The sequence below is a fragment of the Fukomys damarensis genome, unplaced genomic scaffold, assembly GCF_012274545.1.
Source record: "Fukomys damarensis isolate Sample0158 unplaced genomic scaffold, DMR_v1.0_HiC HiC_scaffold_38, whole genome shotgun sequence".
In the NCBI taxonomy this organism is placed as follows: Eukaryota; Metazoa; Chordata; class Mammalia; order Rodentia; family Bathyergidae; genus Fukomys; species Fukomys damarensis.
In genome coordinates, this window is record NW_022900950.1 from 51353746 (window position 1) to 51378058 (window position 24313).

The 24313-nt window shown below is 34.9% G+C and overlaps 1 protein-coding gene across 1 annotated transcript in view; it reads left to right on the plus strand.

Annotated features, from left to right (window-relative positions):
• Nufip1 (nuclear FMR1 interacting protein 1) overlaps positions 1–24313 on the plus strand; it is a 39711-nt gene that overhangs the window by 12193 nt on the left and 3205 nt on the right. The window contains exons 6-9 of the mRNA XM_010637053.2: positions 6909–7001; positions 12322–12515; positions 19124–19240; positions 23391–23641. Of these exons, the coding sequence (XP_010635355.1) occupies positions 6909–7001; positions 12322–12515; positions 19124–19240; positions 23391–23641 (655 nt within the window). The remainder of the gene's footprint in view (positions 1–6908; positions 7002–12321; positions 12516–19123; positions 19241–23390; positions 23642–24313) is intronic.

The window sequence follows — 24313 nt, forward strand, 5'->3', positions numbered from 1 at the left end:
TTTTAGTACTGGGGATTGAACTCGGGACCTTGCACTTGCAAGGCAGGTGGCAGAACCACTGAGCTAAATTCCCTGGCAACAGTAATTTAATTTGAAAAGGCAACAAGTTCTCTACTTGTGGCTAAAGTCACCACCAAAACTAGACAGAAGCAGATGCTTGTCCTGTAAGGCTCACTCTAATGATATATGAGGTGCTTATCAGGTCATATGCAGTTGAAACCTTAATTTTAGCTATGATGGGATGTTAATGTGTGTTGAGGAGAGCTTGGAATCTTTGGAGAGCAAGGCTATCGGTTTCTTTTGCAAGGGCTTCCTGTATGAGGTGAAGTCCGCTGAAGATGTAGTTCAGTAGTAGAGCACTTGCTTAGCCTTAGGTATGATCACCACTACTGAAAGAAAGCGGACCACAAGTGCCCACTCTATTTTAGGGTATAATATGCACACTCCCTTTTTAGTGGATAGTTCTGACAAATGTATAAATGCCAACGCAAATAGATACCAAACAGTATTTCATCTTTCTAAATTCCATCATGGCTTTCATAGTTGGCCTCCCCAGCTGCTGCCTGGTAACCACTGATCCAAGTTCTGGAGACTGTCATATAAGTGGAGTCATGCAGTATGTAGCTTTTGAGTCTGACTTAAGATTCATCCATGTTACGTATAGCACTAGTTCATTTATTCTCGCTGAATATTTTTCTGTTCCATTGTATATCGTGGTTTATTTCCTAGTTGGGCATTGATTCCAGCACTTGGCCTTTAGAAAGCCTTCATAAACATTCATAGGTTTTTATGGATTTTTAAAATTTTACTTGGATAAATACCTGAAAGTAGGTTTGGCTAGTCATATGGTAAGTATGCGTTTAAAAGAAACTGATAAAGGATCTGGGATTTAGCTCAGGGGCACCATGCCTGCCTCATAAGTGCAAGATCCAGAGTTCGAACCAAAAAATCCCTGAACCAAAAAAGAAAGAAAGGAAAGGAAAGAAAAGAGAGAAAGAACTTTGGCTTGTGTTTAGGTAGCTCCCCAAAGCCTCATGCAGTTGGAGGTCGGGACTTTTTCAGAGGTGGCTGAATCTAGAGCCTATGATTGATTCATGGTGCAATGTTAGAATTAAGGGTGCTAGGATTAAGGATTAAATCAGTCCACTGATTGGTTTGGCCCTGCTTTAATCCTGGTAGTATGGATACAATATAAGGGACAGAAAGATCTGTGGTTGCCCTTTGATTGCTTGCTTTGCTGTCTTCTGCATGCAATGAACTATTTCTCTTCTGTGATGACCCTTTGCCATGTCCCTGCCTTGGAACCAGATGTTTATAGACTGAAACCTCCACAAACTGTGAGCTAAATAAACCTTTTCCACTTTAACTTTGGGTGTCGGATCTTTTGTCTCAGCAGTAAGAGAAAAGTAACTACAACAGAAACTGTTAGAGGGAAAAGTGGTTTTTGTTTTGTTTTGTGCAGTATTGGGTATTGAATCCAGCAATGCTCAACCACTGAGTTACATATCCGCCAGCCCTTTTTTTATTTTTGAGACAGAGTCTTGCTAACTTCCTCAGATGGGATTTGAACTTAGGATCCTCCTGCCTCAGCCTCTTAGTGCTGGGATTATAAGTGTGTACCACTGTACTCAGCTACAAGAAGAGTTTTTAAGCCAAGAAATGCCTATTATGGCATGAAAAACATTCAGACTAAAGGGGGTGGCTAGGTTGCAGCCGTGTTTGCATGAGGTAAGTATCCCAGTAAAGGGAACCTTACTACATGGCTTAATGCAAAGAGGCTGCTTTTTCCCAGGTAAAAGAAGTACAGGGCTGCTGTTGCTGCTTGTTGGTTCAAATTGGCACAGACTCTGTCTTCCTCAATAGGTGGTTTTCATTTTACCCACCAGAAGGTTTCTACAATGGTGACTAAGCCCACATTCTAGGAAGAAGAAAGAGGCAAAAGGGATGTATCCTAGTTTTCCCACTTTTATTGAGAGAGCAATAAATTTGTTTTTATCTCTAACCAGGATACTGTGCATGTAGGCTACAAGGTTGCTTGGTTACCACTCGTGGTAGTGAAGGCATCCCAAGCAGAGTCGTTAAGAAAAAAGGGAAAATACCTAGTTTAGCACTGTTTGCCTTAAACTTGGTGTCACAGTTTGAAGCTTGTTGAATTTCAAAACTATAAGCATATAAGATCCCAATGATGAATAAACTGAATGTACTGTATACTTAAAAAGTACCAATAAACTCAATAAAAAAGAAATAAAGCTATAAGTAAAATTTGGAAGCAACCCTTTCCTTTTGAATAAGGAAATGACTTGAGCACATGTTTTCTTATTGGTGGTTCGGTCTAGCTCTAGTTTTCAGAGTGCTGACTAAAGGTAGTAAGTGATCAGAAGTGCATTGGAAAAGGAGAGCTCAGTTTGTTGAGTAAGTGACATTACAGGGTAGTGAATTTTACAATTTGGGATGAAGTTTGCTTTTATCTGTGATGTTGCCTGGTTACTGTGTTCTCTAGAAATTATCTTTCAACACTTGCTGAATTTATCTGATGTTCTTCCATGTCTTACTTGGCCAAATTCTTGCTCTTTAGCATATTCTGAAGTTTTTATGTTATCTTTCATTAATAGAAAGTATAGGAAATATTTCTCTTCTTTTGGTACATTTGATACATTTCTCACAAATACATTTATACTGCTGAGCATGATGGCAACAACGCCTGTAATCTCAGCATGCAGGAGGCAGAGGCAAGAGGATTGCTGTGAGTTCAAGACCAGCCTGGACTAACAGTGAGCTTGAGGCCAGCCTGAATTACATAGTGAGATCCTGTCTCAAAAAAGCAAAACAAAAAAACTTATACTCACTCCACCCTGTTTTTAAGAAAATCTATTCTGAAAATATATTTACTTTCTATGTCTTTGTCAGCCTCAGTTTTCAAAAAACATTATTTGAACTTCTAAAAAGAGTAAATTCTACATTGGTTGGTAGGAAGTCCTTATTTCTTAAATTGTCCTTGTGAGAATTTCATTCTTTCTGAGGAAGCCACTCTATGCAAGAAAGATAAATTCTTTGTGTAGTTGCTAGGTTAGAAAACCTTGTAAAAGATTTCACATATAAAAATTTTAAAGATGAAAGAAATCTAAAAATCTGCTTGATATATTGTTATTTTATCTTAAATGAATATACATTTTTGTCTTTATTCCTTCATCTTTATTTTTTTCAAATTAGCCAAACTCAGAGGGGTCTAATAAGTTTAAAAACTGTAAAGCTTTGTAATGATTACCTTCAAAAAACAAAAATACTATGCCCCCCCATAAAGGTGATTCTTTCTTTAATCTTGTCCTGTGAGGGACAAATGCTATATAATTTTAATTAGGGAAAATGAGTGGTAGAGGTTCATTTCCAAAACCTCACTTTTAGAAACTGGACCATAAACCACAACCTTGGGAATCCACTAGGTGGGGTAGTTTTATAATGTTTATTTCACTACCACTGTGACTCTGGCAAGCCTTTTAATTTGTATCTCCAGTTCATTCAGAATTCTAGCAGAGATGGTCAGCTTCTAATGCTAAAGTTCAGAAAGACTTAAATAAAATATAGTGGCACAGCTTGTGTTGAAGTAGTTGTGTTTCATTGAGTTAAGAGGGCTTATGTTTTATAGAGAATAGGCCTAGGAGGTCAGTAAGTAGGTGGTAATTTGAGATAAGGATAAAGTTGGAGAGAATAATCTGACCAGTATAATATGTGCTGAGATAGTGGTTGACATAGTTTTGCTCATTTATGGACTAGTCACTAGGGACATGAGGTGTAGGCAAGGCAGGAGTCAAAGAGGAGGTAAGAAATGAAACAGGGAGAGGAGCAAAAGAAAAAGCATTGGATATTGGGACCAATTCTCTTATGTTATTGATGAAAGATAGAAGTGCAGGGAAAAAAGTGATATTAGCAAATAAAAATATAGAGAAGCCAATTTTGACATTATCCGTTGTCATGATCCTTATAGCTTTCTAACATCCATTCTCTAATAGGAGGTATTGAATTAAATTTTTTCTGCATATTGTTGTATAAGACATCATTTATGATTTGTTTCAATAGCTTTTCTTATTTCAAGTGTATTATAGGAACTTGAACTACATTATTTACCATAGCTCCTTACTTTTCCTTATTCTTTATCTCTGTATGTTGGTGAAGTGAGGCTTCCTGATTGTTTTTTGTGTGTGTTTAATCAGATCTTCTGTTTCTGGTTTCCTGTTTGGGGGAGATAATTTGTTTTCTAGTACCTTTATTTTCCGTTCTGAGTGTGAATTTTGTGTAAATAAGAATAGTATTAAGGGTAGGGGAAAGCTAATAAGGGAAAAGAAAAAATAGGAGAAAATGAAAAAATGGAAATGAAGTGTTTGTAAATGGGGAGGGGAGGAGGAGTGAAGGGAGGGCAGGAACAAGGGGAAAAATGTGAACCAAGACCTGCCATGTAAAGGTACAAGATCCCAATGATTAATGTAACTGTATAGTATACCTAAAATGTACCAATAAACTTAATGAGGAAAAAGAAAAAAGAATAGTATAAATTTTGGAAGAGGATGTGCTTCATTTCAGAACTGAAAAATAGAATCTTTTATCTTTAGAATGGATATTGGAAGATTCCTTATTTTTAGGAACTTGATACTTTAATCTACTAGAAAAAGAAAGCTGTTTTAAGAGATTCCCATCAGAAGAGTTTCCATAACTTTTTTTTTTTTTTTTTTTTTGGTACCAAGATTGAACTTGAGACCTTGTGCTTGCGAAGCAGGTGGCGGAACCACTGAGCTAAACCCCGAGCCCCATGGCATCTTTTTTTAATGTTCTATTTAGAGAAATTTTTCTGATACCTTACCTAAAGTCCATTTGCTATTGCAAATGTTTACATTTTTTACCATGAAAGGTACATGTTTAACATGTGGTTACTTGTACATGCTGCACTGATGTACCAAATATTAATGTTTAACAGTCTGCTACACTCAGAACAAAAATAGGAAGAAACACGGTGGGAATAATAAGTGAATTTGAGGGTAATGGTGGGTATTGAGTAGCTTTATTGATTTCCTTGCCTAACCACTATGGAGCCTTTGAAAATTAGCACCATTTTCTTCATCATTTCTGCTTCTACATGTATGTTCTGTTTTCAGATTGAGAACAGCTGGCTGCCATCCTCCCTGTAAAACTATTTTATTGTCACTTCTCATGCTATTTTAGAAGCTGCAAAGAGTTCCTTTCATCTTTCTTCAGAGGTTTTATTTTTCACCCTCTTAATCATCTTTGAGTCTCCTCTGAATCCTTTCCAATTTTTATTTTTCTCAATGTTCCAGCTGACAGAGTGTCCTGAGAGTATCTGACCATTTTCGAGTATCATGGGAAGAAGATATCACCCCCATACAAATGCCAGAGTCCACTTCATATAACCTTAGACTATGTTTGCTTTTTGAAAGTTTAGTCACATGTTGCTGACTGGTTGTTAGATTTTTATCTCCAGTGACCTTGATCTTTTCCTCTTATGTTTATTTATAGCGTGTACACTCACTCATCATCTTTTATTTTTGGAGGTTATTTTTCTTAGCTGGGTATGCTGCTTTGCACTGTCATTGAAATTCATTGCCTTTTATTTTTTGATTATTTCACCACTTGATCCAGTGTCATTTCCATTCCTGTCTTCCAGTATGGCAGACCCATAGGCTTCCTATTCTCTGGGCTATTCAAGGTAGTAATGCAGATGTTTTAAAAAAAATAAGTGGAGAACTGTTTTAGAAACAATGACAGAGCACAATTTGCTAATATTTTCAAAATTTCCTCTGGTAAGTGGCCAAGTTGGGTGATGAGAGCTCTGTGTGTTCCCTCCTTTCATGCTTTTTATACTTCAGAAATCCATCTCCCTCACCATCAGTTTGGAACCTGCATCTCCATGTGACTGTGCCAAGAAACAAAGAAAGCAATTCATCTTGTACACTCCTGTCAGATTTAATCTGATCATGGCCTTGTACATATCTCTTCCTATTCCCGACTTTCTGTGGCTTCCTATCACCTGCTTAATGAAATATAAACATTCTAGTCTGGTGTTCAAGAGAAATTTTGACCTGCGTCTCCCTTTCCTGTCCAATTGCCTGACACTGTTTCATACAAAATTATTCTGTGGATATGTCTCACACTTTCTGAGGTCTTGGTTTATTTGTTTTGTGTGCTCTACTTAGGATATTCTGAAGCTTTTTCTTCTGATTGCTGTCTGTTAAAAATTTAGGATGATTTTTTTTTGGTACCAGGGATCAAACTTGGGACCTTGTGCTTGTGAGGCAGGTGGAGGAACCACTGAGCCAAATCCCCAGCCCATAAGACCAATTTATTTCATGTCCCATTCTTTCTGGATTTCTCCATTTGAATATAACCTTTTTTTCTCACCCCCTAAATCCTTATATTTTTGAGTATTATATTTTGTCCTGTATTATAGCTGTTTGTGTGCCTTTTCTTTTCTGGTAGACTGTTTTTTTTTTTTAGAACTATCTCTTCCTCATCTTGCTAACTTTGAGTATACCTAGCATATATTTGCTTAAGTAATTGAATATATGTAAATTTCTTCTTAGAGTATTTGTGGGGATACATGTTAAATAGACAAATTATATCAGTTTAAGCACATTATATAGTGCATTCAATTTAAATTCTAGCATTAGCTCCTTATCTATTTGCAGCCTGGTAACAAGGTTCATAGATAAGCAGCCAGCCTATACTTTCAGTAGTATTGTTATACCCTATGTTTTTCTCTTCTTAGAAAAATTCTAGATGCAATTAAAGGTTTATAGTGATCACTGTTAGTTGTTGAGCAAAAATTTCAGACTCCAGACCTGCTTGGTTGCTTAAATTTTATTTCAGAACTTGTTTTGTTATTAATATTTTTTATTTTCTAGAAACTATCCAACTCTGGCCAATATTGAAAGGAAGAAAAAGTTAAAACTTGAAAAGGAAAAGAGAGGAGAAGTATTAACAACAACACAGTATGGGTAAGTTCCTCAAAATTGCTTGTATTCCTAATGTTCATTATAACTGAGTATACAAAAGCAATGTACTGAGTATACTGAGCAGTACAAAAGGGCATAAACCAAAATTTTAAAATCACTACAGTCCTAATTCTGAAATATTTGCTTTTAAAAAAAGTGTAGTTATGTCTTAAAATAATTGTTATTTATATTGATATGATTTTAAAAGGTGTATATTGAATAAGACTTTTCCACCTTTTTTCAAGTGAGGTTCCTTTCAGAGGTAATCTATTTTATCTTCCAGAGAACCTTTGTCTATACAGCATATAGATGATAGATATAGTATTTCTTCTTCTTCTTTTTTTTTTGACACTATTAACCTTTTTCAGACTTTCCAAATTTTACTTGGAGATTATTCCATATTAATATATAACAAACCTCATTCTTTAAAGATATGTAGGAAACTTAAAGATGTTCCACAAAGTTTTTCGTTTTTACCAGTTTTCTATCAACAGACATTTATGTTCTTATAAATCTGTTACTAATTAAAAGTTGCCGTTATTGCCTTTGTACATAAAAATATTTTACAAGGGCGTTTCTGTGGATAGATTCCTAGAAATGATTTTGCTGAGTCAAACAGTATGTGAACTTGTAATATTGCTAGATGCTGCCATATATCTATCATAGAAACTGAGCCACTTTGCTTTCCCACCAGCAATGTATCTTTTACTTTCCTTGAATTTTTTCAGTTTTTCCATTTTATTTACATTTAATTGATCATATAATTAATTAAAATATGATAATCCTGAATGTACAAGTTGAAGTTTTACATGTATGTGTACATGTTTATGAACACTCATACAGATTAATATACAGAATATTTTTATCTCACAAAGCTCTCCTAAATTAAGCCTTCTTGAAGATTTCGCTTAGTAGCAACATGCCTGCCTTGCAAGCGCAAGGTCTTGAGTTTGATCCCTGGTAACAACAACAGAAAAAGATTTAAATGAAGCCTTCCCCTGTTCAATGCCTCCCTATGAAGTTAACCTTTTTTCTGATTTCTATCATCATAGATTTGTTTTGTCTGTTCTTGGAACTTTGTGTAAATGACATAAAATGGTATGTATTCTTTGGGGTGTGATTTCTGTAGCTCAAAATTACTTTGTGAGATTTATTCATACTGTATTTAGAAAGAGACATATTAGAGATAAGTAAAGATATTTTATAATGTTAAAAGGGTTTTTTGGTTTTTGTTTTTTTAGTATTGGGGATCAAATTCTGGACCTTGTGCTTGCAAGGCAGGCGTCAAAACTGCTGAACTAAATTCCCACCCCTAAAAAACACTTTAAGCAGACTGAAATAATACAAAACAATTCATTGTGACCACATAGAAAGTCAACCAGAAATTAGTAAAAAAACAAAAAGTGGAAATGCCTTAACAGCAGTACATATTACTAAAGCTGACTCAAGAAATTAAAAATAAGAAATTTTCTAATTGTTACCTGTTAGGAAAATTGACTCTATAATTAAACACTTTGCTAAAAAAAAAAAAAAGAAGAAGAAAAGAAAAGAAAAATCCAACTCTTAATGGGTTCACTATTAAATTCTTCCAACATTAACAGAATAAATACTAGTCTTATAAAAACTCAGCAACGGCCAGGCATGGTGGTGCATACCTATAATCAGTCCCAGCACTCTGGAGGTAGAGGCAGGAGCTTTGTTGCAAATTCAAGGCCAGCCTGGGCTGCATAGTTCAGGACCAGCTTGAACTACATTGGGAGACTCTATCTCAAAACAAAACAAAAGCTCGGCATGGTGGTGCCCGCCTATAATCCCAGCACTTGGGAGGCTGAGGCAGGAGAATTGCTGAGTGAGTTCGAGACCAGCCTGGGCTACTTAATGAGTTCCAAGTCAGTCTCAACTACATAGTGAGACCTTGTCTCAAAAACCAGAAACAAAAACAAAACAACTCAGCAGCTCATTTAAGAGTTCAATATATGTAATTTTGATATCAGAACCTCATGGGGACATTACAATAATGAAAAAAACTGGTAAAATTCGTCATGTATTCCTAAAAAAACTCCTAGCAAATAAGGAATAGGAAACAATTTCTTTAATAAGGGGTATCTTTCAATATCCTAGACCCAAATCATTCTTAGTGACTAAATAAATACTGATGACTTTTCCTCTGACACTGGGAATTAGATATGGGTGTACACTATTACTATAGTCATAAATTAATTTAGCCAAATATGTGTAACATCAATATTTTTAAAATCAATTATGTTTTTATGAACTAGCAACATATAACTATAGAGTGAAATTAAAAATAAAATTGCCATTTACAATTTTATTTTTAAAAAAAAGAGCCCCAAATAACCGGAAATAAATCTAATAAAAGATTTGTAAGAATTCCACCCTAAAATCTATGAAATACTGCTCATAAAAATTAAAGCCCTAAGTAAATGAAGAAATATGTAATATTCATGGGCTAAAGATAGTATCATTATATTAATTCTCCCCCAAAGTGATCATAGTCAAAATCATAGCAAGTTTTTTTATTTTAATTTTTAGCAGAGTTTGGGGAGACTAATATGCTTGAAAATAATATGAAAATACAAAAGATTTAGAGTAGCCAAGAAAGAATAATGAAGATTGGTATTGGCCAAAGATAGATGGATAAATAGAACAGCATAAAGTCCACAAGCAAAACCATTGATAAATTGCCTTACTTATGATAAAGACAGCAGTATAAATCAGTGGAGAAAGGATAGTGTTTTTGGCATTCAGTTCTTATTTTAAACATTTTGTATCTATATTTGAAGCATGTCTCTTATATAATACATAGTTTGGTCTTTAAAATTCTAAAACCAGAGTCAAAAATCTTTGTCTTTACCTAGTGCTTTTTACATATTTAATGTAGTTATTAATTTATTTGGATTTTGACGTGCCAAATTCCTATTTTTAAAAATTTGTTCTTTGTTCCTTGTTTTTAGGTGATATATTTTTAAAAACTGTTTTCCTCTCCATTAACTTTTACTTTTAATTATTCCTTTATTTTCTGCATTTAACATACATCTGTATTTTTACTTATACCTTTTGTAACTACTTTAAAGTGTTAAGTACATTTTTCCTTTCAAATGATTGTCAAGCAGTGATATAACAATTAACTACTCCCTCAAAGGAGGAGCGGAGTGCAAATACCAGACATACTACTTACTCAGTAAACCTTATTATTTTACTGTTAAGGCTCTTCTTTACTCAGTACTTGCTAGTGAATACCTTAAAGATGATTTTTCAAAAGCCAGTTAGGGTCAAATGCTGTCGGAACAGAATACAGGGAAGATGTCTGTGAGTGCATGGAGCCAGTGGACCAGAGGTGAAAACTATCCAATTTGCTTGTTGAGTTCTTAGCTTGACATCTAAGGATGGATATTGGAGATTTGTTCATGAAAATTTAGGTTTTTGGCACAATTGGGAATAGAAATGTGTGTGTATATATATATTTTTTTTAATTGAGATTTTTATAAGGATTCTAAAGGACTATGAGCCTTTGGGTTATAGATATAAATTGAATATCTTAACTTAGCAAATTATTTGGAAAATACTATGTTAGTTCTATGTGTACATTTAGGGGAGTAAACAGTATCAGGACTATACTAATAATATAGTCTAAGGAAAACAGATGGTAAGTGGCACAATAGAAATTTGGACCCAGATTTGTAATACTGTACTCCTAACCATGGCCTTCATTATTAGTGAAAAAAAATTTTTTTGCCTGATAAATGGAAAATTGGAAAAGGATGCATATCTTTGATAAAAACTCAGTTACTCCAAAGACTATTATTGTTTACTGAGAATATAGAATGGACCTTTATTAAATGATCTTTCCCCCACCTAAGTTTAAATTAGAAGATGTTCACATAACTACTTGTTTTCTTTCTAAAAAAAAAGTAGTTACAAGGTGGGTGTGGGTGTTCACATAACTACTTGTTTTCTTTCTAAAAAAAAAAGTAATTACAAGGTGGGTGTGGTGGTGGTGCACGCCTGTAATCCCAGCACTTGGGAGGTGGAGGCAGGAGGATTGCTGCAAGTTCGAGACCAGCCTGGGATACATAGTGAGTTCCAGGGCAGTCTCAACTACATAGATCAAAAAAAAAAAAAAAAATTGTTACAGATGTTTGAGAGCGCTTTTAATTTGAGCTATTTTAGAATTGTGCTAGGACTGTGCTCTCTCTATAAGAAAGAGTAATACCTGTCTATTCTTTTTCAAAGGGTTGTCATGAAGATTAGAATTGTGCTAGGACTGTGCTCTCTCTATAAGAAAGAGTAATACCTGTCTATTCTTTTTCAAAGGGTTGTCATGAAGGTCAAATGAGATAGCATATTTGTAAATGCTTTAGAAAGTTTAAGACTTCTTAAAAATGAGTAGACATTATCACAACTGTATATGCTCACCCATGTTTATAGCGGCACAGTTTGTAATAGCTAACCCTTGGAAACAGCCCAAATGCCTATCAACTGGAGACCTGATAAAGAAAATGTGGTTTTTTAAATAAAACGGAGTACTACTCAGCCATAAAGAATGAGAAACTACAGACACGTAGCTAAATAGATGCACATTTAGGGCACACGCTTAAGTGAAATAAATAGGACACACATGTAAATTCCAAATAGTTTCTCTGGTGTGAGAAACTGAAGGTGTAAATGTGGATCAAAATGAATAATAAATAATGTGAAATAGGAAGAAAAGGTCCAAAGGGAAGGAGAAGTGGGAGGTGTAGGGAAAAGGAAAGAAGGGAAAGGAATAAATATGAAAAAAGGAAAAAATGGAAACAAATAGAGAAGGGTGGAGGGGATGAAGGGAGATCAGGGGAGTGGGGGGAAAAATAAGAACTAAAATCTATCATGTAAAGGTAAAAAAATCTACCTGATTTTCTTGTGGTATCAACTTAATGAATAAAAAAAAATGAGTAGACAAGAATGAATTTACTTTTTAAGTTCTAACATTTTAATGCACAACGGGAAAGAGAACACTTATCAGCTAATCTAGTCTGTGATGATTGCACAAAATAGCTCAATTTCAGACTAAAAACATAGGTGGAAATGTGTAGTTGAGATGAATAAAATGTAGCACTTATGGGATGTGTTCCTTTTAAATGTCCAGGATTTTCTCTTTTTTGGAACCACAGGGTTTCATTTATTTTCATATCTTCAATATATTAGTGTACAAGTAATTAATTTAACATCTTGTTTTCTTTAGTGTTCAGTAGCTTTTTTTCAGATTTTTCTTGAAAGATCAGTAGTGTCTTTCCTAGTGAGACTTGCATTTTTCTTACTGCAGCAAGATGAAGGGAATGTCCAGACATTCACAGATGGCAAAGATCAGAAGACCTGGCAGACATCACAAGTGGAAAAATGATGGTGCTAAACAGAGACCAGTCAGTGGATCAGGCAGTCACTTCTGTGGTTCCAAGACTGAAAGTCCACCTGAGGCACATGCAGATCCTCTTGGTGTTTTGATAAACAGCGATTCTGGTAAGCTAAGTAGGAAAATAATGTGTTTATAAGTGTGTACATGGCAATGCTGAAGTTCATTATACATAGCCTTGTTAGTGAAAAGTTTAATGGCAAGGGGCCAGAGATTTAGCTCAGTGGTGCCAGTGCCTACCTGGCAAGTGCAAGGTCTTGAGTTCTGTCTCTGGTTGTGGGGAAAAAAAATAAGTTTAATGGCAAATACATAAAAATGTAGAGGAATATACAGTTATGCTTTCATTTTTCTTTTTAAGAGGAGTGATCTTATCAAAAACCTTACTTCACAACATCTTTTCTTAGGGGTGGATGCATAGGCCAGGCAGACCATGGGATAAAGGTTATATTGTTGGATAATTCCCAACGTATAATCTTGGCAATTTTCTAAAGATTTTTTTTAATTCCTGGGAATGCACATTTGCTTGATTACTTACATTTTCCCCAAATCTGTAAAGCAGTAATTCTATGGAAGCTAGTATTGTTTATGCAACTGAGCACAAATATGATCTCTTTGGGCAAACAGTATTCATTGCATTTGCATAATAGTATTCTTCCTCAAAGAATAGAATGATAGAATAAATTTATTTATGTTTATAGTTCATCATAGAATTTAGAATTTATAGGACAAGTTGACTTTTGTTTATATGTCAAAAAATTAAAGCATTAAAATACTGCTATCATATATAGGTATCATTCAGCCTCTGAGATTCCATTTCCTCTTCTGAAAAAGAAAATGTATATGTACCATCCTGAGGCTCTTGTCTAAGTATATGTGCTTCATATTTCTTAGGAATACCCAAAGATTTTTAGTAAGAAGATTTTCATCTCTATTCAATTTAGATGACAGTTGTTTCCATGATAGTCACATGGCAAGTTATTGAACAGATGGCAAGAAATGCGGGGGGCATGTAACTAATTCATTGACTGAATTAGGATAGAAAAGAATCTTGGTATAAGGGAATGTTGGGTTAAGTATAATACAATAAAATTTAGCAGGATAGTAATACTAAATCATCTTAGCACCAGCCAACCCTTACCGAGTAAGGTACTGCTATGCTGCAATGCTTCATATGTGTTAATTGATTTCCTTCTAACAGCCTTCTACATAGATACTAATATAACTCCTGTTTTAGAAATGAGGACCATAGAGATTAAGAAATGACGTTTTCTTAGTTATATTGCTAATTAGTGACAGAAGAATTTGAACTTAGTACTATACATGTCCTCAAATGTGAAGTCTGAATTTTTGTTGTTTTGTTTTGTTTTTTGTTTGAGGCAAGTGCTATACCACTGAGCTACATCCCCACCCTGTTTTTGTTTTATTAAAAAAAAGTATTTCAGTATATGCCAATCTAATAAAACAAGAAGTAAAAGATAATAACTTCTATTTTGACTTGTATCTAATTCCTTAAAAGACGCTTTAGACATGAGAAACAGTGTTAGATCCCTCTTATCCTCATTAGTAGAAAGTATTAGAAGGTACTCAGTTAGATTCCCAGGAGCAATTGAATGAGAGATTTCATTTTTCTTTTTCGTGCCAGAAATCAAACTCAGGGCCTCATGTTTGCTACGCAGGCACTGCCCCACTGAGCTGTATCCCCAGTTCTGAATGAAAGATTTCAGATAATTATGTTTTTGGTTTAAATGTTGTAACCCTTACCTACAGTGAGTGCCAAACATAGGGACATGCTTGCTTTCTACCTCAGAGATGAGAACATTAGTCCTGAATATAAAACTCTTGCAAGATCCTGGGGAGGGACAACAAACAAATAAATAAGCACTGATCACTTGAAACACAAGAACAGGATCAGAGGGTTGAGTCTTTCAGCACTGCCAGACTTCCAGGGAAGGAAGAGCTTAAGTTATTTGTTGTGCCCAGGAATTAATCACCGTGCCTGTGTAGTAAAACTTCCATAAAAATCAAAAGGGCGGAGTTCAGAGATCTTCCAGATGATGGACCTGTAAAGGATCCTGCAGATGGCTATGGCAAAGAGGTTGTGGATGTTTCATGCCCCTTTTCCTATACCTTGCCCTGTGCAACCCTGCAACTGTATTCTTTGTAATGGTCTTTATAATCAATAAGTGTTAAAAAATTCAAAGAACCTTGTTAATATTCTAAAAAATGAACCAAAGAGACTCATGGTGTAATGTTTTTGTTCATTGCATTAGATTGCTTTTTTTTGTTGCTTTGATCATTAGCAGCATGATTGTGTATGTGTGTGTGTGTGTTTGTGTGTGTGTGAGAGAGGAGAGAAATGAAATTTACCCTAGAAAAGTACCACTAATATTTTAATAGTAGAAATTATTTCAGTTGGTGTTTTATAATTCTAAAGTTTTGTTTAATCATTTTGATTGCTACTATTTACTGATATTTTTAGTTCAAAGGATGTTTTAGCTGCTTTTTTAAAAAGTGAGTGAAGTTTTTTGAATATTATTTTGGTAGCCAGTACAATATCTTCATCATAGTCTTTCCAAGATAGGCTCTAAAAATGCCTGCATGGGAAAAATGAAAAGCACAAAATTTATAAAATGAAAAAAAACCTTTCTTAACTTATGAAAATGACCACTGATCACATCTTTTTAGAACTGCTGGTTAGATCTCAGTGACTTTGGAATAAAATAGTTTGTTTGTTTTTGTGTTTTTTTTTTTTTTTTTGTCATTGTAGATGTTGGGATAGTACTAGAAAGACAATACTCCTCTTCAAAGAGCTTAGTCCCTTAAATATATAATGTTGTTGGAGGGGGGAATAGTTGTCCATATTTATAAGCTCCTAACTTTATCCCTTGGGGAACAGTCAAGTGTAGTGAGCTTTGTGACTTTCCCAGTAACAAGTATACCTAGCACTGAGATCATGGATTCCCAACACCATTCATCAGTCTAACCAAGACCTCTTAGAGAAATGGCTGATTATAGGGCTGGAACTGAGAAAATACAGGGCAAGCCTAGAGGATTTCATAGTATCAGAAAGTTCTCAAAATTCTGAACAATGTTGCCATGTCAGAGGGTTTCCTAAAGAATTCTCAATGACCAAATTTGGAACAATTTGAGCCACAAAGTAAATAATAAATTATAATTGCCACCCCCAAAAGTAAATATTCATTTTACTTATTTAAATTAGTACTTGAATAAAGAAATACAAGTGAAGAGGAATGAATCTTTCCTATAGAAGAATTCAAGTAAATAAATGTAGAAGAAATAGTAATTGTTTTATGCAAGATCTCCGGACAAATGGCAAAATTAGATGTAAAACTTCTAAGTCGAAACAGTATTTTGCAAAGCCTCAAAATATCTCCTCCTAAAACATTTTTAAATGAATAACATGATTTTAACATTTGTCAGTTTTTTGATACTTGAGTTAGAGATTAGTTCTTCAAGGAGTTATGACAACTAAATGTGAAGTGCTATGGCAAATTAGATTTTGGAACAGAAGAAAAACATCAGTGTAAAACTGGTATAATTACAGTATATAGCAATAATTTTAATTTGCCAGCTGTGATAGATGTACTTGGCTTATGAAGGATGATAACATTAGGGACACTGTAGAGGGTATATGGAAACATTCTGGCTATTTTTGTAATACTTGTGTAAATCCAAAATATAAAGTTAAAAACAAAAGGAAGGAAGAAAAAAAAAACTAGACTAATTAGGTCTTGCTTTATGCTTCTTGAATTACATTATGAGGAACATTTTTTTCCAGAGTTTATTTCCTTTTGTTTTTCTGTTTTATTTTCTGATTACAAAAGTAATAGAGAATATATGGGAAAAAAACTGAAAAGCCCAAAACTTTTGTTGTTGTTGTTGTTTGTTTTTTAGTACCAAGGATTGAACTCGGGACCTTATGCTTGCGAGGCAGGTGGTGGCATCACTAAACTAAATCCCTGTTCCAAGCCCAAATCTTTTTAAAAAGCCTACTTTCTTAACTTATGAAAATGACCACTGTTCACATCCTTTTATTTGCCCTTCCAATGTTTTTCCTATACACATGCATGATTTCTTTTAATAAAAAAAAAATGGGATCTTGTTATATAAGAAAGAAAATGGTGTGCTTTGGCTCCATGAAGATCTAGGTTTCTCTGTGCTAGCTAACTTTTTTTGATGTGTCTTACATGTATAAAAATTTGTTCTTCAAATGTTTTTGAGCATTTATGTGCTGTTCAAGTTTGTAGGGGTACAACATTGAACAGAGTGGAAACCCCTTCTGTCATGTAGCAGCTCTTCTGCTTGCCAGAGATAAAGTAAACACATTCATAGTATTTTGGGTGAGACCAGTGTTGTGAGGCTGAGTAAAAGGATAGAATAGTGTTTGGAGAAGAAGTTGTGCTATTTTATGTAAAATTACCAGTGAAGGCATCGCTAAAGGTGACTGGAAGAAGACATCTGAGTAAAGTGATAGCTGAGGGGATAGCAGCCTCAGCAGAGAGAGCTGCAAGTGCAGGCGCCCCAGGAAGAGGTGCCTTGCATGGTCAGGAAGCAGCACAGCTGGAGTGATACAAGCAGGAAGAAAGCTGTTTGGTTTGTTACTAGTGGAGGTCAACTCAGGTCAGCTGTGTAGGCCATGGTAGGTCTTAGGATTTTACTCAGTTTGAATAGAGGTATTGATCTGATTCATGTTTAGTTGAAGCAGATCATAAATGAGAGGACAGGATCTTTAACAGGGTATCTTTTAGGAGGTTGTTAGAATTGTCAGAAACGTTACCTTGGAATTATAGTAGAAATGGAAGGAGTATGAATTTGGATGTTTTCAAATTGAGTGGATAGCAGTTCTTTTTGTTTTTCTTTTTTGGTACTGGAGATCGAACTCGGGACCTTGCACTTGCGAGGCAGGCGGTGGAACCACTGAGCTAAATCGGTGCCCCCCACCTTTTGATACCGGGTATCAAACTCGGGACCTTGTGCTTGTGAGGCAAGCGTGGCCCCACTGAGCTAAAATACCCAGCCTTGGAGAGCAGTTAATGATTTGTTGTATATGGTATGAAAGAGAAATAGGATGATTTCTAAGATGACTGCTAGGATTTTGGCCTAATCTGTAAGATGAGAGAGTCAGCATTTATTGAAATGGAGAATACTGGAGGGTGTGTTCCAAGAGGAGATCAAATATTTTGTCTTTCTACATGTTTGAGGTAACTGACTTGTAGGCAGAGATGTTGAATGAGCAATTAGGATTATTCTGGACCTAAGGAGAATATTGAAAATTAATGGTATAAATTTGATTTGTCAGCATATAAATAGTATTTTAAGACTTTAGATAATATGAAATCATCTAGGGAAGAAGAGGCATAAAGAGAAAAAAGATCTCTTAGAATTGGGGGCTGAGGATTTAGCCCAGTGGTGCCCCTCCTGCCTCACAAGTGCAAGGTCCTGAGTTCGATCCTGGTACCAAAAAAAAGAAAAGAAAAGAAAAAAGAATTGGGTCTGAGGCCACTTTATAATTTTGGAAGTTGGTCAGTGAGGAGAGTACAGTAGGGAGATGGGGAAGAGAGAGAGCTAAGTGAAGGTGTTTTGAAACATATTGCATAATTATGTACCATTAGATGCTGCTGCTTTTTTTCTTGGTACTGGGGATCAAACTCAGGACCTTGTGCTTGCAAAGCAGGCAGTGGAACCACTGAACTAAATCCTGGCCCACCAGCAGATGCTTTTGCTGAGTTAAATAAGAAAGCTAAGAAATGACTTTTAGGTTTGGCAACAGAACCCAAGTGAACTTGGAAGAAAAAGTTTCACTGGAATGTTGGGCCTGAAAAACAGATTGGAGTACATTCTAGAGTGAGTCAGACAGTTGAAGGAAATTTCAGGTCCAGATGATTTCTCTAGTAAATTTTATGAAATAGCTGCTTGGAATTTTGCTATTAAAGAGAAAAAAGAAATGGAGCTATTGCTGAAAGAAGACATTATTAACATTACTATTGGCTGTAAGTATATTTTGATAAAGTGGCTTCATTTAAAAAAAGACTTTTTAAAATCTGCAGAAGGCATTCTAGCTCACTAGTTAAGAATTGGGATTTGAAGCCTGGTGTGGTGGGTGGCATACACTTGTAATCCCAGCTACACAGGAGGTTGGCTTGTTGTCTTAAGTTCTTAGAAGTTCTAAATAATTAAAAACTTTGGGATGATTTCATTTCCATAAAGCTCATTGACTAAGCCCATAGTATGGCTTAAGTATTATTTTAGTCCTGAAAACCAATCTTGCAAACAACAAAAGGGGTGGGCATTTTTTGTTTTATTTATTCCTAAGTCTAATTTTTAGAGTTAATGACCCTAATCGGGTAAAGTTAAATAAAATTTCGGCTTTCTCCACTACCTGAAAATTAATAGCAAAGACTGTAATTAACTTAATTTAGGAAGGCCCACATTCCATAGCCTGTGAAGCATGCTAAGTTAACTGAGCTGTGTAGTTTCCATTTGTCCCTGTATTTCCTCTGGAGTAAACAGATTCTTTTCTCAAGATTTAAACCAAGGAGAAATTTTTCATGCCTCCTGAAATTAATTTTTGGGGAGGACTAAGGAAATGATCCGAAATGCTAACATGATAAAGTGGAGGATGGTCACTTTTTTTTATTATGGTGGTGAATGTTTTGAGGTACACTGTTTAAATCTGTTCTTTCTTCCATCTTAGAGTCTGATAAGGAGGAGAAACCACAACACATAGTTGTACCTAAGGAAGTGACACCAGCCTTGTGTTCACTGATGAGCAGCTATGGCAGTCTTTCAGGATCAGAGAGTGAGCCAGAAGGTAAGTCATAGCTTCTGTTGGTAGGCTGAGGTGTGTTTTACTTTGTTGCTTTAAACTTTAGTATATATTGTATACTGATATCATCCAAGGTACGTATTCTTTATTTGAGCTTCAAATTCCTTTTTCATTTGATTCAGAAGTAAAGTGAACATGGCATCAAGGAAAGCTCAGTAGAGAAACACATGTGCTACTCTAGTAGGATAAGGCAAAAACATACAATTAAAGGATAGAAAGGAAAGGAGAAAATAGCCACTACTGGAATTAAAGACAATTCTAAAAGAAATAGCAAAAATAATTAATTTATTCTCTGCTCCTAAAAACCTTTATTATAACAAATTTATAACACTTTGTGGGTGAAGAAAGATCCTTTATGACAAAGAGAATGATAATTTTTAATGCATATAAAATTGCTCTATATAGAGCACATTTACATAAATTATCTCATTTGGAAGATAAGCAACTCTATACTTGTGATGTGTTAAGCTGTATAAAGGTTGGAAGAAAGGAATCCTTGCAAGAGTCTTCAGAAGTCAGAAATAATTTAGGATGCATGTTTTAGCTTTAAAGATGATTACACAGATGATAGCATATAAGGCCTGATTGCAAATTTAGGGCCACCTAGAAGAGCTATTAAATAGACTAATGATCTGAAGCAGTGTGGCAAATTTTAATCCAAAGCTTATATCAATAATCTAGCATATGTTTAGCAAGTAAACCTATGTCCTACTGTTGTGGAAACCTGTATCTGCATTGTCATTTTATTTAGATTTACCAGGCATTAAATAATTCATGTAAAAGGGGCCGGGGATTTAGCTCAGTGGTTCCGCCACCTGCCTTGCAAGCACAAGGACCAGAGTTTGATCCCCAGTACCACCAAAAAAATATATATTTCTGTATCAGGAAAAGTAAATAGAGTAAGAGCCATCTAATAATAAGACTACAGCATCTTAAAGTATGCATATGGAATGAAGGGAAGATTTGAATATAATTAGATGAAGGTAATATTTAATATGGACGAGGCTAGAGACAATATTTGTATATTTGTTAACTAAGGAACAGTTTGGCTTTAATATGTAACATGAAGTTTATGAGTTTTTCTTTAATGGTCTGTGGCTTATTCTGGTAGCTTGTTAAAAGCTATTTGAATTTTGAAATTTAAACTACTTTGGTTTTCTCAAAGTATTCCTTAACAGATGTTTGCCTTGTTTTGTTTTGTTTTGTTTTAATTTTAAGAAAAAGTTTTTCTTACTCTGTTTCTTATACACTGATAGGAAGGATTACTCTTTAAACACATATTACATTTCTTAGCTGTCAATTATATTTATAACAAGTGATAAGAAATAAAACTGTCACCAGATTACTGGATCACATAAAAACAAGGTGAACTAATACTTTATTCTCTCTCTCAAAATGTTCATGTCTCCATTTTGAGACCACCACCATATTTTAAATTGGAAGAAGGAAATGAAACCAGAATGGCTCTTTGAGGTCATGCCTTCATTTAATAGAATCTTAAGCTTAGAAAGGGTAAGTTTGCCATGCTAATAGTGGCAGAGCTGATTAAAATCTAGGTTAGGGTATTAAAATTTTTTTTTGCTGTACCAGGGATCAAACTTGGGCCCTTGTGTTCGAAAGGCAGGCAGCAGAACCCCTGAGCCAAATCCCTGGGCTTAGGGGATTAAAATTTTATCTAAATAAGTTAACTATATTGCTTTCCCTTATATTCCTTTTCTGGGTGGCTTTTACTGTTTTCCTGAATAGTGAAATCTTCTATTTTCTCTTGTAAATAACAGGATATCATCTAATAAAATGTATATTTGATTTTGTATAAATTCATTTTGACTAATTAAAATTCCCTGCTTTAAGCAGGATGCCCTTGCTTTATAGTCCCAGATCTTAAAAATTATTTTAAGGGGCCGGGGATTTAGCTCAGTGGTTCTGCTGCCTGACTTGCAAGTGCAACATCCCAAGTTCAATCCCTGGTACCAAAAAAAAAAAAACTTTGATATTAAGATTTACACAGTCTTAAAATTATTAAGACTTAATAATTACTTATTACTATTAATTAACTTAGTAATTACTTTTAAACTTTAATAATTAATGTCTAATAATTCCTAAGCATTATTATATATAGTTTGAGTTCATTTTTATTGAGCCATCTAGTCACTAGCAAATCACTAGCCTTTAAGTATTAATTAGGCCTCTAGGATGGGATGAATAAAGAAAGACTCCCTCATGACTAAAGCAATGGAAAAGTTACATTCATATCTAGGGCTGTCAGAATCTTTAATACATGAATAAGAACAAAAACTTATGAGAAGTATTTCCAAATGTCTTGGTCTGCTATCTCTCCTGGATCTTGCTGCTCCCTAAAACTGTTTCTTCAAACTGGTTCAGCTATGATAAGGAGAACTCCAAACTGAAAATTGATTCAAAGGCCACAAACTGAAGAATAGTTTGAAAGAACTGAATGGCAGTGTTTAAATTTTATTTGAATTGATGAACATTAATATCTAATGCTTAGCTGGGAAATATAAACTTCAAAAAAGAAAAGAATGTAAATGGTCTCAATTCCTGTTTCTTTAATAGAAAATTGACATTATATGCTGTGATTCATTTGACTTTTGTGTTCCTGGTTGAGTGATCAATTCTTGAAGAGGTACCAATTGCAAGCCCCAGGTTATTTTACCTGTGCTTCTGGCAAGTGGCTGTAAGTCAGGGTTCCAGCTACCTCCCTCCTTGTATTTGATTGATTTATTAAAGCAGCTCATAGAACTCAAGGAAGGAATCACTTACATTTATTGGCTTATTATAAAGGGTATTACAAGTAATACTAGTGAATACTAGGTGAAGAGGCTGATAGGGCAAAATATAGGGAAAAGGGTACAGAGCTTCTATACCCTATCTGGTCTGTTAACCCTCCACAAGTTTAGCTATCTGGAAGCCTTTTGAGCTGTCCTTTGGCTTTTTATGGTGGCTCCATTACATGGGAATGATTGATTAGCCATTAGCCATTGATGATCAACTTAACCCTTAGACCCACTCTCCTCCCTGGAAGTGGGGGCAGTGAAAGTTTCAACCCCATAGTCCTGCCTTAGTCTTGTCAGTAACCAACCTCCCTACCCGCTTCCTGAAGCTACCTGGGGTCTGCCAGCCATCAGTATGTATGGTATCTTTTTCTGTCGTTTTACTTTTAATTTAGGACAGGTAGTCTTTACTTAATAACTTGGATTTAATCTCAGTTCAAACTGTAAGGCAAGGAATGTTTGTGTTTTAATTTAGTTTCTTGTCATCAGATCTCACTCTTTTTTCCCCAGTGTCACCATCTCTGCCTCTTAAGTGATGTGTTTAGACCATTTACATATAATTTATTGATATGGTTGATTTTTATTTGTCTCGTCTATTTTTGTTCCATTTTTCCTTCCTTGGGATTAATCTATATTTGTAAGGCAGGGCAAATTATTTTGTAAGCTGTCCCTCTTGGTTTAGTGTGGCCTAGGGTTTGTAGTATGGAACTTTCATCAGTGTACTTTGAAATTATATTATTACTTCACATATAATTTTAGAATTTTTAGCAATATACTTAATACTTTCCTCCTCTCTTTTGTGCTATTATATAAAAATATAGTTTTATTTTTAATTTCTACTGATGTTATAAGCCCCACCTCACTGATAATATTTTTTTTGCTTTAGGGCTGGGGATTAGCTCAGTGGTTCCACTGCCTGCCTTTTAGATGCAAGGTCCTGAGTTTGATCCCTGGTACCAAAAAAATAAAGCTTTTTTGCTTTAAATAGTCAGTTATCTTTAAATTCTTTTCAAACAATAGAGGGATACATTTTGTGTTTGTCCACATATGTACTGTTTCATCCATTCTTCCTTTGTTTAGATTCAAGTTCTATCTGTTATTGTTTCCTTCCTTGGGATCTCCTTCTATAGCTCTTTGTGGTAGTCTCAGTTCAGGGTAGTTATAGCTCCCAAGTTTAAAAATATTGGAATGCACAATCTTCGAATTTGGAAAATATTAGAATTGCAAAATCATTTATATTTCTAAGTTATTAAGTATTATGGCTGTGAGGATTATTACGGCTCTTTCTATTATTTCTCAGAGTTATGTTTTTTGTGTTTTTGTTTGTTTTTCATTACCCTTAGAAACTCCTATCAAGACTGAAGCAGACATTCTGGCAGAAAACCAGGTGGTTCTGGCAGAAAACCAGATAAATAGCACTACTCTTAAGAGTCCAAGACAAGATGTTAAAGCAACTGTTAGAAATTTCTCAAGAGCCAAGTGTGAGAACCAACAAAAAGGTTTTAAAAGGACAAACTCTAAGAGGAAAAAAGATTATCATAACTATCAGACATTATTTGAACCAAGAACGCACCATCCATATCTCTTGGAAATGGTAAATGATTTTTCTTTCTGCTGTCTTGTTTGCATTATGTGATAAAAAGGTGGTGCCACTGCAGTTTTGTTGTTGTGTGTGTTCTCCAGTTACCACAAACATATGATTCTTGAAGACCTGTCTATTGTAGCTTAATTCTAAAGTTGCATTTGGCTTATAGCTGGTGTTCAGTAAATATGGAATAATTGTACTTTTCAAAACTTGTAAAATTGAAAAAAAAAAAGGTTTCTACAAAAATACAAATGTCTGTTGAAAACCAGAAAATGATGGAGAGAAATCATCTAGGGTTTTCTAACGGTTCTCATTTCCTGTGCTTGGGGACTGTCTTTACTTTTTCTATACGTATACGTTTACATTTGTTTATTTATTTATTTATTTGGTACTGGGGATTGAACTCAGGACCTTGTACTTGCAAGGCAGGCATGGTGCCACTGAACTAAATCCTTGGCCCTTCTATACCTTTATTTGTATTTATTTTGTTCATTGTTGGCTTTCTCAGCAGCATTATAGGCTCAAAAACTGAAATCAAGTAGAAAAAGCAGGGTGTTCTAAGAAATGGAAATAAAGCTATTCAAAGATGATTTTCATTTCTAAGAGTAATAAAAATTCCACATTCAGGGGTCGGAGGTTTGTCTCAGTGGTTCCACTGCCTGCTTCACAAATGCAAGGGCC